The 24486-nt window shown below is 40.3% G+C and overlaps 1 protein-coding gene across 1 annotated transcript; it reads left to right on the top strand.

Annotated features, from left to right (window-relative positions):
* The first annotated feature begins 995 nt into the window (after nucleotides 1-995).
* ECI2 (enoyl-CoA delta isomerase 2) lies at nucleotides 996-22505 on the top strand. The gene is made up of 11 exons (XM_010287181.1): nucleotides 996-1013; nucleotides 1929-1984; nucleotides 6766-6928; nucleotides 8193-8291; nucleotides 10309-10500; nucleotides 11327-11396; nucleotides 13262-13364; nucleotides 14989-15109; nucleotides 18272-18361; nucleotides 21024-21167; nucleotides 21956-22505. Exons 1-11 carry the CDS (start codon nucleotides 996-998, stop codon nucleotides 22109-22111), a joined length of 1212 nt encoding a protein of 403 aa, XP_010285483.1. The 3' UTR covers nucleotides 22112-22505.
* The last annotated feature ends 1981 nt before the right edge of the window (nucleotides 22506-24486 follow it).

The following is a 24486-nucleotide window of genomic DNA, read 5'->3' as shown; positions in this document are numbered from 1 at the left end:
CTTTTTTTCCTCCAACAGCAAAGGAGGAATAAGGATTGCTCCAAACATGCCACGGGCTGCTCAGCTTGCTTTAGCACTGTCATGTGCCTTTTCTTTTCCCATCTCAGTTCTAGGTGCCTCGTATGGAGAGAATAACTGAAGGACTGAGCGGTGTGGCAGAAATTTGACATTAGCCCTCTCCATCTTCAGCTATATGGGGAAAGTTCTTATATTGCTGTGTAGGTGTTAAGGCTATATGAAAATTTATGAATCCTTAATGGTACATTGTTTTGCAGGTAACTATCTGTTTGGATTCAGTAGTATATAACCAGTGGTATGATGAATGATGATTTGGGCAACATGCAGATTAAAATTTCTGATGGTTTTTGTGTTAACAGTATAGACAGTGCTTCTTCTCACTCAGCAAAATAAAGTGAAGTACAAGTTTAAATTTATTGCGTGCAGAAAATTCTGCAAGTGAATATGGAAAACAGTAAACATTATCTTCCTAGTTACCAAGAAAGCTACGAAATAGTGGTACTGCTAATGCTTTGCTCATTGCCATTATTTGGTTATCAACCTTACTTTTTCCTTTTTTTTTAATCTTCTTTTTAGAGATTTTGATATGAAGTCAGGGAGGGGGTGGGGAGAATAAGAAAGTCAATGTCTTGTGTTGAATTTCTTTTTCCAGATGGTCCACTTTTTTTTTTTTTTCATGGCTACAGTTTAAATAATGTTTTTTATTCCCCTCACATGCCTCATTTCCTAACAGTTGCTGCAACTGCCAGCGGTGGTAACCTTTCCCACCAGCTCTGCTCCTGTGTCCCTTGATGTAGTTGAACTAATGATCAAAGGTTGCTATTCCTTCTCTAGATCCCTTTGTTTCTCCTCCATGGAGAAAAATCCATATTTTTTTAATAATTTTGGAGTAATTTTGAGGAAAGATCAAGATGGGAGAAGTGCTATTAAAAAAGGGGGACTGAAGCCTGAGACTCTGCTTGGAATGGGTGTACTCCATGGCGAGGTGCCAGCAGGCAAGGACTACCCTGGTCACCCCACCAGGGAGGTCTTGTGTTTCCCTTGCTGTGGATGTGCATGTCCCAACAGCAGGAGGACAGGGAGTGCGGAGGTCTCGTTTGGTTGTTCCCCTGCTTGACTTTGGAGCAGCATCTCAGAGCAGTGGTTGCTGGTGCTGGAACAGACCCAGTGAAGCTCTTGGGATAAGTTTCAGACTCCTGAAGCTTGTAGAACAGTTGAGGCTCTGGCTGGCGCCTCAGAAGCAGTGACGGGCTGGGCAATGTGTGTTGTCTCCTTGCAGGGACTCTGGAGAGGCATGGAATCAGAAGTTTGTTTTAGGTTATAACCAAATGCTTGGCACCTTGAGGGTTGTGGGAATTGATTGTTTTGCATCCTAACTAAAAAAAAAAACTACCCACACAACTCTTTCTATGTGGCAGCAGCAAAATAGTATTTTGTTTAATTATCTCTTAAGATGGAAAGAACATGAGTAGAAATATTGACACTTTATGATGCTGTAATACCAGGGCAAGGGGCAGTTACTGTGCTGCTCACTGCTCTGCATGAGGAATGTATGGGGAGAGCAGAGCAGAAGATCGCAGCACCTTGAGATAGTGATCATGGCAAAGAGGAGATGTCGTATATATGTTATCTGAAGGATTACATGAAATGTACAAAAGATATCCACATCTTCTATTAAAGATATGTTCTGGGATTCATCTGAGTGACAGTTTAATGTAGTGCTTATTTCTGTCTGATAACACTTCCTATTCTTCTTTCGTCCTTGTATCACTAAAGCTTGTTACAATCATGTGAAATAAGCATTTTCCAGTTCTGTCAGGAATTTTAAACCCATGTGTTTCTAGCACCACCCACTACTTTTAATCCTAATAGGATTTTTAACTGCTTTTGTCTGTGCTTTATTTCCCCAGGATCTACTAATGTTTAAAAGAAAACCCTTATTAAGTAAATGGAAGATGGAGTTCAGGTATATACATCCGTTTCTTTGGCTGAGCATGTCTGATGTTTCCTATGCAAAGAGATCTTTTGGCTTGTTTAGTCTTAATGAGGAAACTGCTAAGTTGCTTTAAAAGTTAGAAAGTGAACAGCTAGCATTTTCCAAAAAGGTTGCATTTTTAACTCTATAAAAAGTCCTTATGCAAATGACAGACCTACACTGTAATGAGAGGCCCTGTCTTTAACAGGCTTTGCAGTCATTGCTAAACAGTGAGAAACTACTTTCAGTGTAATTGACTTTAAAAATCTTAATTAAGAGTCTTATGTTTAAATGTTCATAATGAAAAGAGACGTTTATGTGAACAGGTAGAATGAACAGGATGGGCTTGCAAGGTATCCAGAATAACTGAATGGGAAAAAGAGATGTCCAAGGCAAGGGAATAAATATGGCATGATTGTCAACCTGGATGTTTCAGGTTCAGGCAATGATGCCCAGGATTTATTTCTCTTTTCAGAGTGTACGGCTTGCGAAGTACCAAGTGAATGATGTTGCAGGAGTGCACAGGTATTTGTCGTAGACTTTGTGGCCGCTCTGCCAAGTTGTGACTTCTCTTGCTTCTCTCCCTCTGATGGTTTTTTTCCGCACCGCCTTTCCAGGGGTGCCAGTGCAACAAAGGTAATTTGTAGCAGTGGGGCAATGGTGGCTAATTCCAGCAAGGTGCAGGGCGATAAAGAGCGGAGGCTTTGCAAAAGAAATCGTTTAGCTTCGTTGCAGTGAGTAGATGAGTAGCAGGAATACAGAGGGGGTTTTGATTGCCTTTTTGAGATATCTTTTTCTGCTTGGATTGAAACAAGTGCAGGTTTGACACCAGTAGTTTGTAGGTCAGGTTCCAGGCTCTCTGCCTGCCTTTGTGTGGTTTCGGAAAAATCTTGTGTGGTTTCAGTGAGACCACTAAAATGAGGCACGGATTTGCTCAGGAGGGTGTAAGAAGGATTCGGTGTCAGAGCAAGGGAGCAGCAGGTGGAGGGAGTAAGTCCTCCCTGTAGTGGGCTACAGCAGCTCAGTATCAGCCCTCCTGCTCCTCAGTCTTTGGGATTGTGGCACGTCGTCACTGCGTCCCAGAGATGGCAGTGCTGTTCTGTGTGCTGACAGGTAGCAAGTCATTTCCTCCTCACTCTCTGTGTGATCTACTTGGGGTCAAGGAGTTCTGCTCCTGCTATTCGTGTCTCTCTGAAGAATGAGATCCTGCCCAAGATGAATAAATTGTAAAAAGACTTATTTTTTCCTTTGCGTTTTCATCCTTTGTTATTTTAACAGAGAAATAGTAGCAGTCCGCTTAGCCTTAGCATGTTGAGAACCGGTAATTGTCACTGATGTATAGTAAATGTCCTCTGAGATCAGAAGGCAGAGAGAAAGGAGTGAATCATAGATATCCTGCAGAGAACTGAACTACAAGCAGCAAGGAAGAACTAAAGAAAATAAGCCTTTTCCAATAAACTTCAGACTTTAATAAACAGCTAAGTTGCACAATCTCCAGTTACAAAGCAGTAGTCAAGGAGGAAAAGAAGAATGAAAGATGGATTATTTGAAGTGGATAGATAATGTATTTTACCTAAACATTTTTGTAGCTAAGAAGTAAAACTAGATATAACCAAAGAGCAAAGGAAAGTAGCTCTGAGTCTGGACTTACTGGAAGATCATTCCACTTTTGCTCAGACAGATATTTTTTTTTTTATTCACCTCATTGTTTTCTCGTCCTCTTCTAACTTGTCCAGTTTGCATCCTTAATAAGGAAGAGTATTTGTGGTCTGCTAAATGCCAAAAACCCTTAAGCTTGAATATATGTGCATAAATATGTTCAGACTGGCTGCTATGCTGTTCCTCTTTCCCCAGCTGCCCATCCTCAACTTTTATTAATTAGTCACTATCAAGTTGTTTATACAAGAGATTCCTAAAACCTATTTGCAATATTGACCATAGCCAAGCTGGAGTGAAGTGCAAATTGTCAAACATGTTGTAAACCCAAATTTCCATTTTTAAACATTGAATCCACTTCAGTATAATCACTTCCTAAGCTGACAAAAAAAATACGTACCAAATACATGGATCATCTTGGGAACAGCAGCATTCAAGTAGTTCCAAAGATGGCTAGCAAAATTGGAGGTAAAAAAAAAAATCACCAAACCAAAAGAAACCACCAGTTGTCTTCTTGTACTCTCATCTACTTCTTCCTGTAAATGTGACTTTAAAAATGTAGGATCTGAAAGTGAACACCATGTTCTGTCACTCCAGGACAAAAACTAATCAAAGAAACTCAGTATTAAAAAAACTTAATACCTCTGAAGTACCTGTAAATACCTGTATCAGTTTAGGTACACTTTTTCCTGTCAAAGGGCTTTCATGGACACTGGAGGTGAAGTCCACAAGTTGGCTAAATAGCCTCCCAGTTGGTTAAGGGATAAACTTGTTGAACTCTGACAGTCTTCTGAACACATCAGTTTGAATGTTAGTTGAACTGGCAAATGGTTAACCCATGTCTGTCTGGGTGCGCTGCTATGTTAATAGAGGTCTACAGCTGATCAATTTAGGTAAGATGACTTTCTGTTCTTGCAGCCTTTTTTGATAGCCCATTCCCTTTCGTATTGTTCAGATAGATTACTTCTTGCTAGCATAAGATTTTGAAGTAGATTCTGGAATTCTTTCTTTTTGAAAGAATTTCTTAGTATAACCAAAAATACTCTTTCCTTTTCTGTAATTCAAACTCTGTAGCCCCAAAATACCAGGAACTTAGATAATAGGACATAAAACCAATAAATCTTACAAACAGTTTTACAAGAGAGCTAAAACCTTCTATCTGCATGAAATGAAAGAGTAATAAAATTCATTGGACACAGTTGGCATTTTTCACACTTCCTGCCTGTAACTTTTAGGTTTGCAACAGAAAATACCTTTTATTTAAGACTTAAATAAGAGCAGTGAGGATGTTTTTGCAGTAGGCAGTAGAATTTCTCTAAAATTCTCATTAGGTGTGTATAAAAAGGCAGAATTTTCATGTTAGGTATGATTTTTAAATGATGGTTCTGTAACTGAAATGTTAGCAGATTAATGATTAAACATTCTATCGGTCTGTGTTTGAGATAATCATTAATTTTTCAAATGTGACTGGTTATGATGTTCTGACATGACAGCTGTGTCTGTAAGTTAGAGTGGGGAGAGTTGGGGGGTTTGTTCTTTTTTTACTAAAATAGAGAAGGAATGTTCATACATAAACTGCTAACATTTTAAAAGTAGTAAAAATACTTAACATAAATTAACCAAAGAAAGCTGAGACGACATGCTTTTGCCCTATTGAAAAAAGCCAAAATTGTTAGACTTCTTGGCTTTTGATTCCAAACTCTGTTGAAATAAACCTGCTTTTACAAAGAATTATTGAGTAGGGTTAGGTTTGGTTCTTTGGAGTGGGGTTTAGGTTTGTTGTTTTGGGTTTTTTTTATGGAATTACCTTTTTTCCTGGTGGAGTGTTCTTCTCCCAGAGTATTTCGACCACCTCTTTTTTTTCAAATGTCTACAGGCTGTTTTACAGTCAGTCTTTTTCCAAAGTGTATTTTGAAATTAGCCTTCATTTATGCTGCCCTGATCGGAAAACCAGGCTTTCAGATTGAATTGTTTCTAGATAGAAACACAGAAACTTCAAAAGATCACAAAAAACAGACAGACTGCATACTCATTTTAATTCATAAACATATAAGGCTGTTAATGTTGCTGTCGTGGTTTAGCCCCAGCCAGCAAATAAGCACCACGCAGCCACTCGCTCACTCCCCCACGGTGGAACGGGGGAGAGAACTGGAAGAGTAAAAGTGAGGAAAGTCATGGTTTGAGATAAAGACAGTTTAATAGGTAAAGCAAAAGCCGCGCACGCAAGCAAAGCAAAACAAGGAGTTCATTCACCACTCCCCATGGGCAGGCAGGAGTTCAGCCATCCCCAGGGAAGCAGGGCTCCATCACGCGTAATGGTTTCTTGGGAAGACAAATGCCGTAACTCCAAACGTCCCTCCACCCCTTCCTCCTTCTTCATCCCAGCTTTATATACCAAGCATGATGTCATATGGTATGGAATATCCCTTTGGACAGCCTGGGTCAGCTGTCCCGACTGTGTCCCATCCCAGCTTCTTGTGCACCTCCCCGCTGGCAGAGCATGGGGAGCTGAAAAGTCCTTGACTTAGTGTAAGCACTAGAACTACTTAGCCACAACCAAAAACATCGGTGTGTTATCAACATTATTCTCATACTGAATCCAAAGCACAGCACTATACCAGCTATTACGAAGAAAATTAAGTCTATCCCAGCCAAAACCAGGACAGTTGCATACAGAGTTTTAAACCATTAATAAAAAAGTTCCATATTTCTTACTTGTTTGTCATGGACAGAACCTGTAGGGCTCTGATTTATTCCAGAAAGAGTAAAACATTAGTTTACTGCTACTGCCATTTAGTGGTCTATATATGGTCATCTAGTATATTACTGCACAGTTTCTTTGTCATCTGGCATAATTAAATCTAGCACTTCACATACTAGAGAGAGATAATGTCATATTCTTCAAAGGTTAATTATGTTGTAGCTAAAGCAAACTTCTAAAGCAACTTTCTTGTAATTTTTAGTATCTTGCTTTTTGTTGTTGTTTTAACAGGTGCAGGTGCAAATATTTAATGTTTTACATTTACTTTAAATGTCTTTAAAAAGCAGCATATTTGTTTCTCCTCTAGTCTTACACAAAAACCAAGCAATAGGACTTTTTTTCTACCTACTAACAGGCGAGCGCAAGCTGTTTGCATTCCAGCAATTCACTTGCACATGACTGCAGCCAGCATGCAAGTCAGCCAGAAAGACTTTGAAAAGGCTCAAGAACAACTGAAGCTTTTGAAAAAGGATCCAGGGAATGAAACTAAGTTGAAGCTCTACGCTTTGTTTAAACAGGTAGGCTTGACTTATTTTGTTTCATAAGGGGCATTTGTAATCTGAGGGGATGGACTTGTAAAATGTTTACTTAAAACAGGGGCTGTTCCAATGTATTGTGTTTTAACAAGCTCCTCATTTCAAGTGCTCAAATTCTGTTCTTGAAATGCCAGCCTCTCGAACCCAGCCTGAATTCTGAGGGAAGCCAAACCTATTTCGCCTCATAAATCATGCTTTGAATAGAAACCTTTATTCAAAGAAATAGAGCCAATTTACATCAGTTGTGTGATGCCTTCCATATAATATAGCATATATTGATGCAGCTCGCAACATGGCTTATGCCTAGGAAAAAAGAGTATGCCACATGTTTCCTCTTAAATTTGTTGTATCTACAGTCAGTCAGCTGGGCCTATAACATAATGGTGTTGATATTTGAACGTTGATTTCTGGGGTTTTTTCTTTCTTTCTGTTTTCTTTTTTGTGTGTGTGTGTGGTCGTTGTTCCTCCGCACTTTGAGTGAAGGTTATTCTTTACTACAGCATGGAAGGAGACCTTTGTAGAAATAGCTGCAAGTCCTTAGCAGAGCTTGTACCCGTATTTGGGGAAGTATTTGTGGATCAATATTGGCTGCGGGGTCAATATAGGCTGTGGCTTGATAAGTTGAAGTAGGTAATCAATCACTCCTTTAAATAAAAACTTAGACAGCTGGCTGCTCTGGGTAATTTTACTAATTAATAATAATGAGCTCATAAATGTATTCTTTCTTTCCCACCTCCCACTTGAAATATTTCTCTCTGATGGTATGCTTTTCTTCAGGAAAACTGATCATAGAATACTTCAAGATAGCTCAGACTCTTGTGGTTCAACTGGTCCAAAGCAATTGCTCATAGTAGAGCCAACTTTGAAGTAAGATCCAGTTTAATAGATCCTGTGCAATGGTTTCTTTGTTCACACAGCTTACAAGTCTTTAACATTCTTTTAAAGTATAAAAATTCCACAGTTTTTGAGATAGGAGAACTTAACATGCATGGGCATTTTGGAAACTAGTGTCTCATACTGGTTAGGCGCTTCTGAAAACCCTGGATATTAGGAAATAGCTGACACTGAAAACTTCATAGTATGTGAACTGTCTGAATGTTGCCCAATGACTAGGTATTCCTTCTGTCTCAGAGTTGAATTCTGTACCCTGATCAGATAAATATTCCTAACAGTTGTAATCTTTTCTACCAAGGCATCTGAACTTTAATCAAAGGTTTAAATAAGTTTTGTTTCACTTTCTTTTCAGGCTACTGAAGGTCCTTGCAATTCTCCAAAACCAGGTATGCTGGACTTTGTCAAGAAAGCCAAGTGGGATGCATGGAATTCTCTTGGCAATTTGCCTCAGGTGACAATACCTATAATTTCACTTAGATAGTTTGTAGATTACTCTACTTTGAAATGTCTGGTCTGTAAGTGAATGGCTGATGTCTAAATACATTCTGTGCTAGTTGAGCAGCTCTGCTTCAGACACCAAAATGTTTTGCACTGTATTCTGCAGTCATTTCACTGCTCCAATGTTTGGCCTTTTTTTTCACTGTGTAAGTCTAGTTCTGCATTATTACTACCAGCATGTACCAGTATAAGATATCTTACGTATGTGTTGACTATAAATTAAAACTGTTTTTCACACAATGTTCTAGTCTGCTTTTCCCTTTAAGAAAGATAGATTGATCTTCTCAGTTCTTACAACAAAGAGCAAATTTGTGAATCTAGCATATTGACAAGTTTGTCATTTTAAAAAGTCAATCTCTTATGCCACTGACTAAAAGACTAGAAAAAAGTGGTCATTCTTTGTCAGTATATCTTGACATCTTTGATACCTTTCATAACCTTTAGAGAAGTCTTTACTTCAGATGAAGTGAGCAGGAAGAATATAGATGCAAAGATACATAAGCTTTTTTTCATGCAGATTGTAGTAAGTCTGACATCGCATATAGCTACCACAGTTTCTACAGCTACTATTAAACAAAGGAAATATAAGCTTTGCAAACCAGCTGTGTCACTGCTACATTAGGCCTTCTGTTCAGGGCTAGCTTCTGAGGTCAGTCAAAGATATTACTTAATACAGAGGGAGGTTTTGCATTTTTTTTCTTTAAAAGAAAACATGCTTGCATGTTGCAATGATCACAGAATCGTTGAGGTTGGAAAAGACCTTTAAGATCACCAAGTCCAACCATCAACCCAACACCACCAAGCCCACTAAACCATGTCCTGAAGTGCCATGTCCACAAGTTTTCTGAACACTTCCAGTGATGGTGACTCCACCACCTCCCTGGGCAGCCTGTTCCAATGCTTGACCACTCTCTCAGTAAAGCAGTTTTTCCTAATATCTAGTCTAAACCTCCCCGGTGCAACTTGAGGCCATTTCCTCTCGTTTTATCGCTAGTTACTTGGGAGAAGAGACCAACACCCACCTCACCACAACCCCCTTTCAGGTAATTGAAGAGAGTGATAAGGTCTTCCCTCAGCCTCCTCTTCTCCAGACTGAACATAACATATTCTTGTGCTGCTTTCGAGGTGTGTTTTGATTTTTTGGGGGTTTTTTGTTTGTTTGTTTGGGGTTTTTTTGGTTGTTGGTTTTGTTGTTTTGGTTTTTTTTTTGAGATTGCTCTGCAGCTTTTAGGAATAGCCAAGAAACACTTAAGGAAAAGAATCTGCTTTTAAATTTATAGTGGAGAAGGAATAGACAATTTCACCTGCTACAGATTGTGGATTATAGAATTGTTCAAAGTATATTATCCTTTCAAGAAAATTGGTTGTAACAACCAAGAATTTACAATTCTTTTAAATCATTGCTTACTGTCAAAATAGGGATGCAGGATTCTTTAGGCTTTTGCATGTCATGTTTGTGCTAAATGGAAACTAGTGTCTTCAAGCAATTTTAAATGCCATAGGCCCATTTCAGCACTCTTATTTTCAGCAACACATGTACTAAAACAAAAACTTTTATTTTGCTGGAGAAATGTCCAACTGGAAAGGAGAAACAAAGGATCCATAGAAATGTGTAAATGTTGGCAATATGACAAAGAACTCTCTGGTAGTCTTAGGTGTGGATGGAGGCACTTCTCCAACAAAACAAATGTCATCATCCCAGCATCTGCGCACTTCTATTTTGCAGATCCATTGCTGCTGCTTTTCAGATGACTTGAAAGCATGATCTGCAGTGTTTAAATACAGCATGTTCCTCCTCTTATCCTAATTAGAATGCTTTCTAATTGAGATTTTTTTTTTTCCTTTTGTCTTGAAGCAGAGTCCTCCCTCCCCAGCCCCAGGTACCATTTTATGAATAGCATGACAAACTGACTTCCATTTCAGCCTTTGATAATCTTCTGTGATTTTTTTTTTCTTTTCTTTCATTACAGGATAATGCTAGACAGAAATATACTGAACTTGTCTCAAGTCTGATCTCTGCAGAATCTGCTGGCAAGAAGCAAGATGCTTCTCCAGAAGAGAGCAGACATGATGGCTATGAAACACTACTAGTTACCACCAAAAACAATATCACAAAGATAATGTTTAACCGACCTGATAGGAAAAATGCCATCAACCATAAGGTAAAGAAATTAACTTTGGAAGATTAATTATTTTTTCTTTCCTGGGTAAGCTAGTTAAATTTTTAAAGAATCATTACTACAAGTTTAGGAGAACTGACTGAAGCATGGTGGTTTGAATTTTATGAGGGCTTTGTATCTTGACTCCGATGACAACCTAAGGAATAAATATGCAGTACAAAAAGAAACCATTCAGCTAAGATTTTACAGGTTGGGCTTTTCTGTGTCTTTTGGGTTTTTCCCTACTTACAGGATTACGGTCTGCACTAAACTAAAGTGGCAAATTGCAGGAAGACTAGCCTGTTTTATGGGTACAAGTTTTGATTGTAGCCTTGTGTATAACAAAGCATGTGGGCAGCGTACTTTGGCTCAGCACTGTCATGTGTATGTCTATATAGTCTTCCTGTTCCCACAGCTGTCTTCGTGAGGAAGTCCATCCTGTTGGAAACATGATCATCCCGTATCACAACTGCAAAGATAACCAGAACAGGGACTTCACCCCACTGCTGCTAATTCTTTAATATATTATTTTTCCCACTTAAACTACTTCTCAGCTTTTAAAACTAGCTGTTTCCAGTTAATGGCTATTTTGCAAAGGACCTTATTTTGTCCTTTGATTTGCATCGGAAGTCTTGAGTATTGCAAGCATGTGTCTTTATGGTCAGAAATACCTCACATGTAATACTTAACTTTGTGTGGATGCGAATTTTTTTCCATACATAAAGGGACCATAGTTAATCTGTCTTTCAAGTTCCTTGTTGTCAGTGTGAATCTCCTTTTTACAGTCTTCTGCAGCATCACATTTGTACTTTGTTGTCATTTTGTGCAGATGTACAGAGAAATTATCAAAGCGCTTGAAGAAGCTGGAAAAGATGATTCTACCATAGCAGTTATTACTGGTACCATACTTTATATGCCTTTCTTAGATTTATTTTATATTATGTCAAAGTACAGTACTGACATAAACTATCTTACCTGTATTTAGACCAAGATAGAATAGTGTAAGTGAGGAAATTCTTTCCTCTAGTATAGACCAAAGATTTTCCAAAGTGTTTTGGCAAAATTCTTTCAAGGTGGTTTTCAAATTCTTTAATGAGCTTGCTGTTACATCAAAACATCTTTCTGAAATGAGAAGATAGACATGGAATACTCCTAAGGGCTTTATTACTTTTGCATAGCTGATATATCTGCTGCACAGCATCTTCACTGCTGCTTTTGAAGTCCATTGGTATGGTTTAATCAATTTTCTTTACCTCTGTAATACATTGGAACATACTAAAAACAAGCCCCTCAAGTCCTGCACTGGCATGGCCAGTAGAAAGTTTACACGGCATACTTACCTATGATCAGTGGAAAAAACCTGATACTTTATGTTGATGGTTTTTTTCTGTGGCTGCCATAGGAAAGGATTGGCCAGGCAAACTGCAACCTAGCCCAGCTGTATACATTGCAGTCACCAAATGTGACTAGCTGGGTGACTGCAGCGACAATGTGAAAGGGCAGCCCAAACTCATGCTGCCTGTGAAGTCTAGCTGCTCTGGGGAGTCATTTGGATGCTCTAGAGGACCCTTTGGCCTGTCTCTGCTGACCGAACGACACAGTGGCAAGGGCAGGTGGAAGGGACAGAACGGCTAAGGGCAGGTGCTGTCTGTCTGGCCCACCTTGTTGCAGATAGGTGTGTGTCGAGGAAATTAGCCAAAGCTTGAGCTTTGGCTGTCAGCTAAGTAGTGTGGATGCAAGGTGAATTTGAGCTTAAGCCTGTTTACTCATTACTTCTGAGGTAATTGCATGCGTATTCTTCTCCACTGTCGTCTTTACCAACGCCTTGTATTCCCAGGATGCTGAATTTCCTTTCAGTAGCAATGACTAGGCACAACAACCCTCACAAAATGAAAGGGTAGTTCACACAACTGGAATATCTAACACATGTATAGCTAGGATTAAATAGCAAACACACGTGCACAAATGTTTCTGTTCCGTTTTACGTAGTTAATAAGAGCAGCGTAAAGTAATGGATGTGCTAACCAGTGAAAGGTCCCCTCCTGTGAATGTCCTCATTGAACAAAGGACAATTTAGACAATTAAATCATGCAGTCTAGCTTTCAAATACCCCTTGCTTTTTTGATGGTGCCTCATACTAACTTACACATTCACTAACAGGTTATCTGCTGCTTATTGAAGAATACATCTTTCAGTACAATGATTTCAATGCAGTGTGGTCAGTCTTATCCTTAAAATGCTATGCCTTTTCCTTAACTGGTCATAAAAAATGTGAAACTTCTACTACATATTTAATATGTTAAATAGGTTATTCTGCCTACTTTTGATTCCTTCATCAGTCTGAAGGGAGATGCATAAACTTACATTTCCAATTTCCTGTTTAAAAAAAAGGTTTCTCACATCTTAGTGTGTGAATGATTGTAAATTAACAGAAAAAAAACCTGAGCAAGTATGGAGGGAAATAATTATTTTTTTCCATCTGACACTGTTACAGAAAAAAGAAATGTATTTCCCGCAAATCTTTCAAATTTAATATTCTTTGGCTTTTTACCCATAATTTTTCAGTGAATTGTCAGTCAAAGCTTATTTTTAAACCATAGATATCCTTTAAGGTAGTGTGTATACCTTAGACAATCCCTCTAATTACTTAATAATGTTAGACACTTAGAATGAAATTCTTTTGTAAATGTAATAAATGGAAGCTTCTCTTATCTACTCAGAAACCATCGGTGCATTTATTCACATATTCATGTGTTCTCTGCAGGAAATGGAGACTACTATAGTAGTGGAAATGATCTGAATAATTTTACGAATATCCAACCCGGTGAAATGGAGAAGATGGCAAAAGATGGAGCAGTATTACTCAAGTAGAACATCTTGGTTTCACATATGCATAAGTTACTGTAATGGGTAAAATATAATTTGCAGGCATTGCTAGAAAACATGACAGCAGGGACCCAGTTATGCTATGATACATCCATTGAGATGATTGAGTCTAAGGGCTCAACATGTGCATAAACACAAAGATCATGCGGGAGAAGTAGTATTAATTGTGTGAAATAAATGACAAAATGAGATGAATGCTATAAATCTTTTTAAGTACAGTGATGCTAAAGACTCAATTTTATTTTTTAGTCCCCAAGTACATGCAGATATAATGACAAAAACATGATTTTGACTGTATAGTTTGTAAGCTGCAATGAAAAATTTGTGGGTTTTTTGTTATCCAACAGTGTCTACATGAGCAGGACATGCCAAAATACCTTCACTGTCAGACTTTGAATAGACAAGGTATAATGAACTTGTTCAAAATTGCCCAGAAATTCTGAGATCTTGGTTCCGTCTTTGAGTCTGAATCTACCTTATTTCCTAAGGTCAAGGAGATCAGGGGCATCATCTGACACAGTGGCTGAAATGTTTTTTTTGGGGACAAACAACTTGTTTCTTTCTTCCCTATTTAAGCAGATTTTGTCTTCTCTTTTACTTCTATGTGTGATGATTACATTTGAGAGATGCTTGCAAGTCAGATTGCTTCCTCAAGCACTTGCAATTGATGGAAAATCTAAAATACACAGAAAAGCAAACAATGTTTTTGATTCGTATTTTAAAGATGAACTGCAAGTACAGTACTCAGTTTTGCAGCTTTTACTTAGGCAAGCTGTCTGTGGGTCACAGTTGCAACGAAGTGATAATCGTGCAGTCCGAATCTGTTGCAAAGATGTTATTCAGTGGTGTCTGGCAAGCGTTCCAGCCTGCAGTGTTTTGTAGGGCGTTCAACGCAATGCATAGTCTCACATCTACTTTATGGTCTTTCATCTCGCTCCTGTGAGAAGACTGTTTGCTATGCTGCTGTTATTGCACAAGCACAGTACTTCATTACAACTGGTGCGCAGAGATTCCAGAGAAGTGGAGTTTTTACAACACTGTTCGCTTTTGAAAAATACTGTATTTTGAGAATATAGTTTGCACCTCTGATGGAGAAGTAGCTGTCAAATGAAACAAAAAACAGTTTCTCAAACCCAGGCAGCGCAGCACTAGGAAATTCTGTGTTGAGGTAGCATCACAATTTTGGTGCCTGCTGGGGCTTCACTGCAGAACAGAATCTGTGAAGAGAATGGATATCCCATGGGTGGAGTTGGGATGGATGTATAGGCAGACTGATAAACAGGGCAAAAGACTGCTCTTGTGAGCTGTATTCAGTAACTGTAGCTGAAGAGGGTGACACTTTCATAACTTAATTGCAGGAGCTAGGAAAGCTGTGCTGTCCGGTACATGTTTTGATTCTTAGTTGGAAAGGAAATGCAGGTATTTCAAATACTTCTTATTTTCTTTGTCAGAATTCATTTGGGAAAGGGACAAAAACATATACTACGTAGTGTCTAGTTCATGGGTTTTGTTATGCAGTATCTAATAATGTGTGTTGAAAGTTGTTTATATTTGATGAAAGAGGCTAGGATATGTCTCTTACATTCTGTTTTTCCTTCTGTCTAGAGAGTTCGTGGGTCATTTTATCGATTTTCCTAAACCACTGATTGCAGTTGTAAATGGCCCAGCTATTGGAATCTCTGTAACAGTCCTTGGATTGTGTGACATTGTCTATGCTTCTGACAGGGTAAGTACATAACATAGCTGATCCCAACACAGTCTTTAAGCCTCTTTCTGTAGCAAATATTATTTGGTTTGAGATAATATGACAGAAAAGAACACACAAGTGTAAAGGCTTTTTATATCACGTCAAGGAACACCTGTATTAATTACCAGCACAGGGGTGCATCAGCCAGTGGTTAACATGCATGGAATTTCCCTGCTGTAATTGTGGTTATCAGTTTAGAAACTCTTCACTGTATCATTCAGTAAAGCAAAGAGTAGCTGGTGTGAAATGGTGGTTGTAAGGCCCCTTTTGGGTGTGGGTGGGAGCACAAAAGATTGTTATGGAATGGAAGTGCAGTAACTGGCATTTTATCTAATCTGTGTTCCAAGGTAACTTTGGAAAAGCCTTGATTTAGTCAATTTAAGATTCATTTTAAGGTAACTTGCCAAATACATAACCAAAAGCTATAATAAGGCATAGCAGAGAATCCCATTATAGGGCTTATTTTTTATTTTCTGTGCTGTTCACTTGTGTAAGGTTATTAAACAGATACAGAACTTAACCCAAGGTCTTAATTAATTTTAGGCAGGCTTTTGCTTGCAGAACTGTCTATGAAGGGTGGTACTTTCACAGAATCACAGAGTCGTTAAGGCTGGAGACCCTTTGACTCCTGCTTCAGCGCTGTGTCAGATTTTTCCTCACAGTCCCTGCTGGATTGGGTTTGTCAGTGTGAGACTTAGGAAAATTGAGATGCAAGTGACCAACTCCTCCTGCTTGCCCCATAACAGGATCAGCTAGGACTCTGTCACTCCTGACATGTGCTTGTATAAGGTGCAACATTTATTCACTCTATTCTGGTCCCTAGATCTGTTCTTTTACTAGAAAATTGTTGGGTTCTCCCTCTTCCTCTCCTCCCATCTAATCTTTTTTTTGCTGCAGGGTGAACCCATTGTTTCTTGTTCCTGAATTTAAAGAGCAGACTGTTTTCATCTTCCCTTACAATAGCCGTAAGTGTCCTTGGCCATCAGTGTACTTAGACTGTTAGATGTATCTCAGGTTTACATCCACTGTCTCGATCTTTTCTTTTTTTTGAGCTAAACAGCTGCAATTAATTCAGTTTTTCTTCATGTGCTTTCTTAGGCCTGCAGGCACATTCCTGTGGACACCTTCCAGTTGTTCTGTGTCTCTTTAAGCTTAGTGGTACAAACCAGACACATCACTCCAGCGCATATCTTAACTGATGCAAAGTAGAGCGGAAGAACAGTTGTTCTTCCACATTCTGCAGTCTGTATTTCTGTTTTCAGAATTGACATCCCAGAATGTTACTTAATTTACATACTTGTGATCTGCTATAACACCCTGACCCCTTGCTGTAGAGTTGCCAGTTAAACAGTTGTCCCTATCGTGTACCGTATACTATATATCAAATTATTAGTGCCAAACTTTAACTTGTCCATATTAAATAGCATCTTCTTACTCATACCTCTCCACTTTATTGAGACTATTTTGAATTCTAATCACTTCCCTCTCGGCATAATATCTCCTACAGCCATAAGTTAGTATAGATTTAGTTGAAGTTTAATCCAAATAAGCATTACATCTTTTGACCTGTTAATAATATCCTCCTTTCTTGAAGGGTTCATACTTGAACTTCCTTTTACTGCTTGTATACATAATCATTGGTAAAGGCATCTTATTTTTGCCATGTATTTCTGTTTTTTACTCTCTGCATGCTTATGCATGCTTATATTTGTTTCATACTTGGTTATCTGACGTAGTTTTCACTTTCTGTGTGCTTGTATTTAAACTCAGTGATGAGCTTATGATTTAGCTGAGACAATCTGTTAGTACTACTACCTGCACTGGGACAACTTTTGCTTGTGCCCTTGGTAACAGTTCTTTGAGGACTTCTGTAGGGTCTAACCTAGCTTTTCACTTAGATTAGTCTTCATGAGATCTTTCCTATTAATTTCAAGTTTGTTGAAACCTTCTCAAAGGTGATTGTTCTCTATTGTTCCCTTTCCAGGATTATGAACTCCTGTGCAGTAAGGTCATTCTCATCCAAATTGCTACTTAATTTCACGTTCTCCAGTAGTTTTTTTGGAGTGCCTTAAGCATTGACTACCTACTCCAGAAGTGGCCAACTTTGCTATGTCCAGGATCTGGCTTTATTCTCAGACAGGTATTCCCAGAGCAGATCATTGCCAGCCGCATTTATGGGACACTGCACAGCCCAGTCTGACAACAGATCAGTATTTTGGGCAGTCAGTTAACATTGCCTTCTGCACTTGATTTTGCTCCAGTTCCTGGGGCACCAGTTTGTACCTCTGGTATAGTTCATCTCCCCTTGCTAAAGCAGGACCAATTACACTAGCCTGTATGCTGGCAGATGTTGTCTCATTTTTTCTTACAATGATATGTCACTTTCTGATGTCACTTTCTTCCTAGGAAGTCTGTTGATCTGTCTTACTGTATGGCTGTCTGCGGTTCAGTAAGGGATGATTACCTTCTATTGCAGTGAAAGCTGCATTGGCAACTTTTGCACTCTTTGTGTATCAGTTCATGTTTTTAACTGGAAATAAAGGCAAGCGTTTTGTCTTCCTTGCTTAAAGTTGATGTAAGTTGTCAAAACATAAAATTCTGCAGTTCAGTTCTAACTTGAGGGTATTGTTTTGTATGAACCCATGATGCATTTCTGCGACAGGTTCCTTTTAAATTTGCATAAAATTTGAGAAAATGAGATTCAATTACTTGAATTTTTCAGGAGTAGAATAAACTTAGTGTGCCTTCAGAAAGCACAATGAAACTCTTTACCTCTTAAGTTATTTGGACTATGTATTTAATAACTTTTAGCACAGATGTGTATGTGCATCTTTTCTGTAAAGATTTTGCACATGCAAATTAGTTTTTCCAAGCACTGTATTCATATAAGGTAACATCATCAATGGGGTTATGATAAGGGAATTGAATTATTCAAAGTCAGCTCTTAGGTGCATTGAGAGGATGAAGCACTGTTACTGGATGGTATTATGAAGACTATTATGGTAATAGTTAAAATGTATCTCTGGTGAACTCTGTCACAGTAGAAGCTTTAAAATGAAAACTAAATCCTAGTACTTTACTCCTGTACTCTGTTGTGAGATCTGCTTTGTTTTGTTCTTTTTTTTTTTTTTTCTTTCCCAGGCTACATTTCACAGCCCATTTAGTCAACTTGGACAGAGCCCAGAAGGATGTTCCTCTTACCTGTTTCCAAAAATCATGGGCTTAGCTAAGGTGAGAATGTCTGCACTGTATGTGGGATCATCTGACCTTTGTGTGTGTCGCGGCCCAAAAGGAGCCATTTAGGACAACCTCCCTCCCCTTGGGACCAACGACCAGGTTCGTGATCCCCCTGGACTGAATTAAGGCAAAACATCACCAGCCAACCAATTTAACAATTTAATAGTACAAAAATGCAAGGCATGAGGTTCCATGGAATAACTCAATGGCAACTACTCTAACGTTAAACAATCCAGCTAGACCAACAAGTCCCGTGCAACACGTCTTTCACAATTTGTCAAAGAGACGAGGAGACAGACACAAACAAAAAAGATATCACCATCCGTGGATCCAGCAGCATCCCATTGGTCCTCTTGATTCTTCTTGTTCCTGGGTAGTGGGGGTCCCCCCCAGCCACTGTGAGCACTGCCTTTTATACTTTTTAGTCCCGCCTTTTCACTCTGGTTCCCCGAGGAAACGGCATGCCCTTAGTGCCCACGCGACGACCGTGTTGTGTCTCGCATGCTTGGGGGGGTCATTGGTTGGGGTGCCCTCGTCAAGTTCCATATTTACCATCGTGCCTGAACCGTAGCTCTGCTCTGCAGGCCTCCGTACCAAGGAATGTTTAAGACAAAGTCCACGCGTCGGTCCGCCACAGTGTGTTGGTGTCCTCCAGCTGTAAGAGCAAGGGAAGTCACAGCAAGAGTCCTTAAAGAAAGTTCCTGTTCGCATCTTTTGAAACAAAGATCAAGTGTAATGACAGTGTCAGCACAGGCACAGTAACAGAGTACTGACCACTTGTAAAGCCACACTGTGATACTGATGAAGGTTTTCTTTCTCATGACTTCCTCCACCTTCTTGAGACAATTTCTGTGTGGCGAAAGGTTGTATCTTTCTTACAGCAATGGGAGGGGATGATGTACAGACGGATTGAAAAAGAAAGTAAGAGCACTCTTAAGAAATGCCTTGGTAGGCTGCCTGGATCAGGTAGCAAGCATTGCAACGGTTTCTGCCAACCCTGTGGGAAACCATTTTTCCAAATGTGAATGTGAAGCAATCCATTTATGTAGTTGCTTCCAAATGATTTAAATTATCTGATTTGTTCTAGTATATATTGGTCTTCTGTCCATACTCTTATTTTCTCTTCTCTAGAAAGAAGGAAACTAAATAATAGTAATTTAAAAAAAAAAAAGAAAAACAAAACAGAAAAAAAAAATAGGAGAGACAGCAGAATCTTAAGTTTTACTTTTCTTAGAACGACGTAACTCCCTTTCTGCTTCTTTTGATATCCCACAGAAAACAATGAATAGTTTCAAATACGTATACTGTTGCCTGCATTAATGTAATGTATTTTTGTTGAGCAGGGGTTAAATCTGTAAGGAGTAGAGCAAGTGCTCATAAGCATGCAAGTATCAAGGGTCCTCTATTCAGTGAGATATAATCTACCAGTATATGTTCTAGCAATCTCAGAGTCACTGCAGGAACTGAACAAACACAGTTATGATGGGGTTATTTCAGGTGACAACCTTGAAGCTTTCCTCAAAAAAACATATAGACTCTTGGTGAACTATAGGAGCTGGAGGCCAGTCACTAGTGTTGTAGCCCAGGGGTTGATACTGGGTTTAATACTTATTTAATCCCTTTATTATGGCTCGGATGATGGGACTGAGTACACCCTCAGCAGATGATACAAAACTGAGAGGAATGGTTGATACACCAGATGTGCTGCCATTCAGAGGGACCTGGACAGGCTGTAGAATTGGAGAATCTCATAGACTTCAGCAAAGGAGAAGGCAAAGTCCTGTACGTGGGAAGAAATAATCCCACGCACCAGTGCATGCTGGGGGCTTACTCTCTGGTAAGCATCTTTGCAGAGAAGGACCTGTGTGTCCTGGTGGACCACAAGTTGCCCGTGAGCCAGCAGCACACCCTTGCAGCAAAGGCGGCCAACAGTATCCTGGGTTGCATTAGACAGAGCATTGCCATCAGATTGAGGGAAGAGATTCCCCTCTGCGCAACACTGGTGAGACCACAGCTGAAGTGCTGTGTTCGGGTCTGGGCTTCAGCTACAAGAGAAACATGGACATACTGGATCAGGCCCAGCGAAGAGCCACAAAGATGATTAAGGCACTGGAGCACATTACGTGTGAGAAGAGGCTGAGCGTGCTGGGAGTGTTTTTCCTGAAGCAGAGAAGGCTTGGGGAAATCTTACCAATGTTTATCAATAACTGATGAGAGGGTGTAAGGAAGATGGAGACAGATTCTTGTCAGTGGTGCCTAGTGACAGGACAAGAGGAAAGGGGTACAAATTGAAACACAGGAAATTCCATCTGAATGTAAAAAAAAAAAAAAATTATAGTGAGGGTGGTGAAACAGTGGAACAGGTTGTGCAGAGATGCTGTGAAGTCTTCAACCTTGGAGGTACTCAAAACCCAACAGGACAGAGTCCTGGGCAGCCTACTCCAGCTGACTCTGCTTGAGCAGGGGTTTTGAACTAGACAGTATCTGAAGGTCCCTTCCAGCCTCACCTCATCTGTGAGTCTGTGTTCTTCTCAGAGGGCAGACATTAATGAGCAACAGAGTAAAATAAATGTGACTTGGAAGCTTGTACCTTTCCTGTCAAATTACTCAAGTCTTCTGTCTCACTGAATCACACTTTTTACTTTTCTTCGTATAGGCAAATGAGATTCTACTTTTCAATAAAAAGCTGACTGCAGCAGAAGCCTGTGCCCAGGGACTTGTGACTGAAGTCTTCCCTGACAGGACTTTTCAGAAGGAAGTTTGGGCAAGATTAGAAGCTTATGCAAGCCTCCCCAAAAATGTCAGTATTTTGAATTTTTCTCCGCCTTGTAAGCCTGTAGCATTCCCAATACTCCTGCCAAACCTATCCTGTTACTTGGTTTCACTTCATCCTTAATTGAAATAACAAGGCTCAATATATTTTTCTTCAGGCACGGATCTGACTGTGTCCTCCTGCTGCCTCTCTTCTACCCCGGCTGAATATAAGACAGTACACTGAGATTCAGTGGCTGAAAAGCCTTAAAAACTAATTAATCCCCTTGCAGTCTCCGTGTGTGTGCCTTGGATGCCTTCTCTTAGATTTTTACTTTGGCAATAGTTTAAGAGCCTTACCGCTGATTGTACAATATTAATTGTACAGTGTGCACTCTGGGTGCTCAAGATGACACTGGATGGCTTTACCTTTTGCTGCATTCAGTCATCCTGCTCACTAATTTAGGTTTTGCAAAACTGCTTGAGTCACAATGGTATTGAGTTACACTGGACAAGAGGAGACACTTGTGCCAACTGCTGATAACGTAGGTTGCATTTGGTACTGCAGACAGTTGAACAGGTTTCACATCTTACGCCCATCTACTCTGATTATGAGCACTTAGTGGACTGCTGTTTAACTTCCCATGAACCTCCTCCACCTTATTAGCAGTCTTAGTAATTAAATACAATAATTACTTCCAGCGAAAAGGTTGACTAAAAGCTAAAAAGTAATACAACTCTGTTTGAATTACAATGTGTTTATTGTGCTATTTTCTGAAACATTAAATTAAGGTACAGAAAACATAACTTCATAATGTTCTTTTCTTTCTCCTCCAGTCCTTGGCAGTGTCAAAGCAGCTGTTGCGAAGTATGGAAAAGGAGAAGCTCCATGCAGTCAACAGTAAAGAGTGTGAAGTCCTGAAGGAGAGGTGGTTATCTGAAGAATGTGTAAATGCTATTGTCAGCTTCTTTCAGAGGAGATCAAAACTCTAATCTTCACCAGTAGAATAATTCACCTTCTGGCAATAGCTTAATCTGCCCTTATCACTAATAAACTTTCTCTTCAAATAATAATTCTTACACCTTTTGATGTGGTATATTTCTGTTCTGAGTACCGGGTTAAAAATGGTTCATAAAATTAATACAATGTTATGTGCCTTGGATCCATTATGGATATTTAGGTTGGGGGGAAAAAAGGTTCATTATTCTGTAGGCAGCAGTGATGTTTCTAAATAATACTAAAGCAGATTGTCTTCCAGAAGAAGGAACAGATTTAATAGCACCATATTTTGATAGCTCCTCAATAAATGTATTATGAGTGATTCTTTTTATTCATCTGTGGGAAAAGAAATACTGTATTAATGAATAAATAAATAGAATTATTTAATTACTGTTGTGCTGATTCTTACTCCTTCTGTTAAACATCCCTAGTGAGAGGGAAAGTTCTTCCTGGAGGTGCATTAATATAATAGTCGTAACAAAAAGCATTCACTTGACTAACTTGGAGGATTCCTAAAGATGTTTGTTGTGAGCTTTATGGTTATAATCTTAAATACATTTTTCCATGAATTGGTTCATATGGCCCCTTTTCTGTGAAAAATCCCATTAAAGGTCATACTATCTTTTACTGTGCCCATTTTGGAGTTAAATTAACAAAACAATTATTTTTCAACAGACAATTTCTCCACTGTGGATGTCTTTGGGTAGAGTATGTACCAGGCCCGGCAGAGGACAGGGTCAGGCTGCTGAAGTAGATAAGCAGGCATTAGGCTCATGCCAACAAAAGGAAATCGTGGAGAAGCAGCAGTTACTCAAGAAAAGCTTCTCAATGACAAGGAGCTGGTTGTTGTAAAAAAAAAAAACCCCAAACCAACAAATCCTTAATTTCAGTGCTCTAGACCTTGATCTCAAGAACACTGATTGTAGGAATAGGCAGCACCAGAGGTGGGAGCTGCTGGAGCAGAGCAGGGAGCTGCGGCTGCCGTCAGCCCTCCTAGACCAAGATTTGCGGCGCTGCTGTTGAGAAGCCTCCTTCCCCCCAGGCAGCACGGGCGTGCAGGGTGGCTGCTCGGCAGTGGCACCGCTGCCTCGCGTGGTAAGCAGATCTTAAATCAGACACTTTCCCTCCAGCCTGGCCCTTGGGTTTTAACTACCGAGAAAGAAAAAGATAAATGGGATCAGAGAAAAAGAAAAGCAGCAGTGTGGGTATGCATCACTCAGCTATGCTACAGCAGTTAAATTTGATGCTAAGAAGTATTAAATGTATTTAGGGTCCTCCTTAACACTCTGTGAGAGTCGATGCTGCCAAACAGGATTGCCGGCCAAAAGATGTCTGCTGTCACACACAGGATGGCAGAAGCGGGACCAACAGAGACATGGGAGAGGTACAGGGGAGAAGGAGATGGTAAATCTGCCAGGAAGACCCAAGACCAGCCTTGGACCCAGCTGACAGGAAATTTCCTGTTACAAAATAACGTGAAAAAGGGGCAGGGAGGGCCTGCTTCCAGCAGATGTGAAACAGCCAAGGGAGAGTGGGGCTCTTCCGCCTTCCCTCCCAGCGCCCAGAGAGGCGACATGGCCCCAGGCCCTAAGGCATGGCGGTGGGAAGAAGGACATCTCTGTGGGGCGACATGCGCAGGCAGCACCACGGGGCTGGTGCGGTGGTGGGATGCAGGGGAGGCTGAGGCCCAGGGGTGGGTGGCAGGAGAGGCAATGAGAGAAGAGGCTGAGACGAAGACCCAGGTGGGAGGTGAGTGCTGCCAGCAGGCTAGTCAGGCTCAGGGCCACCGTGGTGTCCCAACCCCATGAGGCAACAGGCTCTGCCTGCCTGCCCAGGTGCACCCTGTTGTGGGCAGGGCAGCCACTGGGCTGCTGGCAAGGAGTCACCCTGAGGCAGCGGGTTGCCCAGTGGAGCCACACTGGCTCTGGGCAGGCATTGTGTGAGGGTCAATGTTGGCTGCAAAATGGCGGCAGCTGTATGGGGCAAGGAGGAGGCCAAGAGCTGTGGCCCTGGCCCAGGGCAGCCCCTGATCTTGGGGCAATGCAGGGGACGTGCCTTCAGGACAGGAGGGTGAAACATGGCTTTGTCTTGCCAAGGCTTTGGTGGCTTTTATGATTCCCCCACCCCATGTGAGCCTGAAACGCTTTCTGTGGGGTTTTTATGGCACTGTGGTGGTGGCATGGTGGTGGCATAGTGGTGGTCGTTGTTGGCATAGCCGGGGATAAACAGTTGTTCGGTCTTTTGAAAGCTCTTTATCAGTGATGACATTTAGTAGTGCATGAGCTATGTCATCGAGTCTATTTTCTGTCTCATGTGTTTGCTTTCCTCAGGGGAAAATGCAGCCATTGGTAATCTGTTGATGGATGAA

The sequence above is a fragment of the Phaethon lepturus genome, unplaced genomic scaffold (assembly GCF_000687285.1).
Source record: "Phaethon lepturus isolate BGI_N335 unplaced genomic scaffold, ASM68728v1 scaffold6200, whole genome shotgun sequence".
NCBI lineage: Eukaryota > Metazoa > Chordata > Aves > Phaethontiformes > Phaethontidae > Phaethon > Phaethon lepturus.
The sequence above is the reverse complement of the archived record's forward strand: the minus strand, read 5'-3'. Positions and strand labels throughout refer to the sequence as shown.

Bases quoted from the DNA above. Each gene is read 5' to 3' on its own strand.
- ECI2 (XM_010287181.1), top strand. The intron at 1,985-6,765 runs GTATATACATCC...ACCTACTAACAG, and splicing joins AAATGGAAGATGGAGTTCAG to GCGAGCGCAAGCTGTTTGCA. The intron at 13,365-14,988 runs GTAGAACATCTT...CCTTCTGTCTAG, and splicing joins GATGGAGCAGTATTACTCAA to AGAGTTCGTGGGTCATTTTA.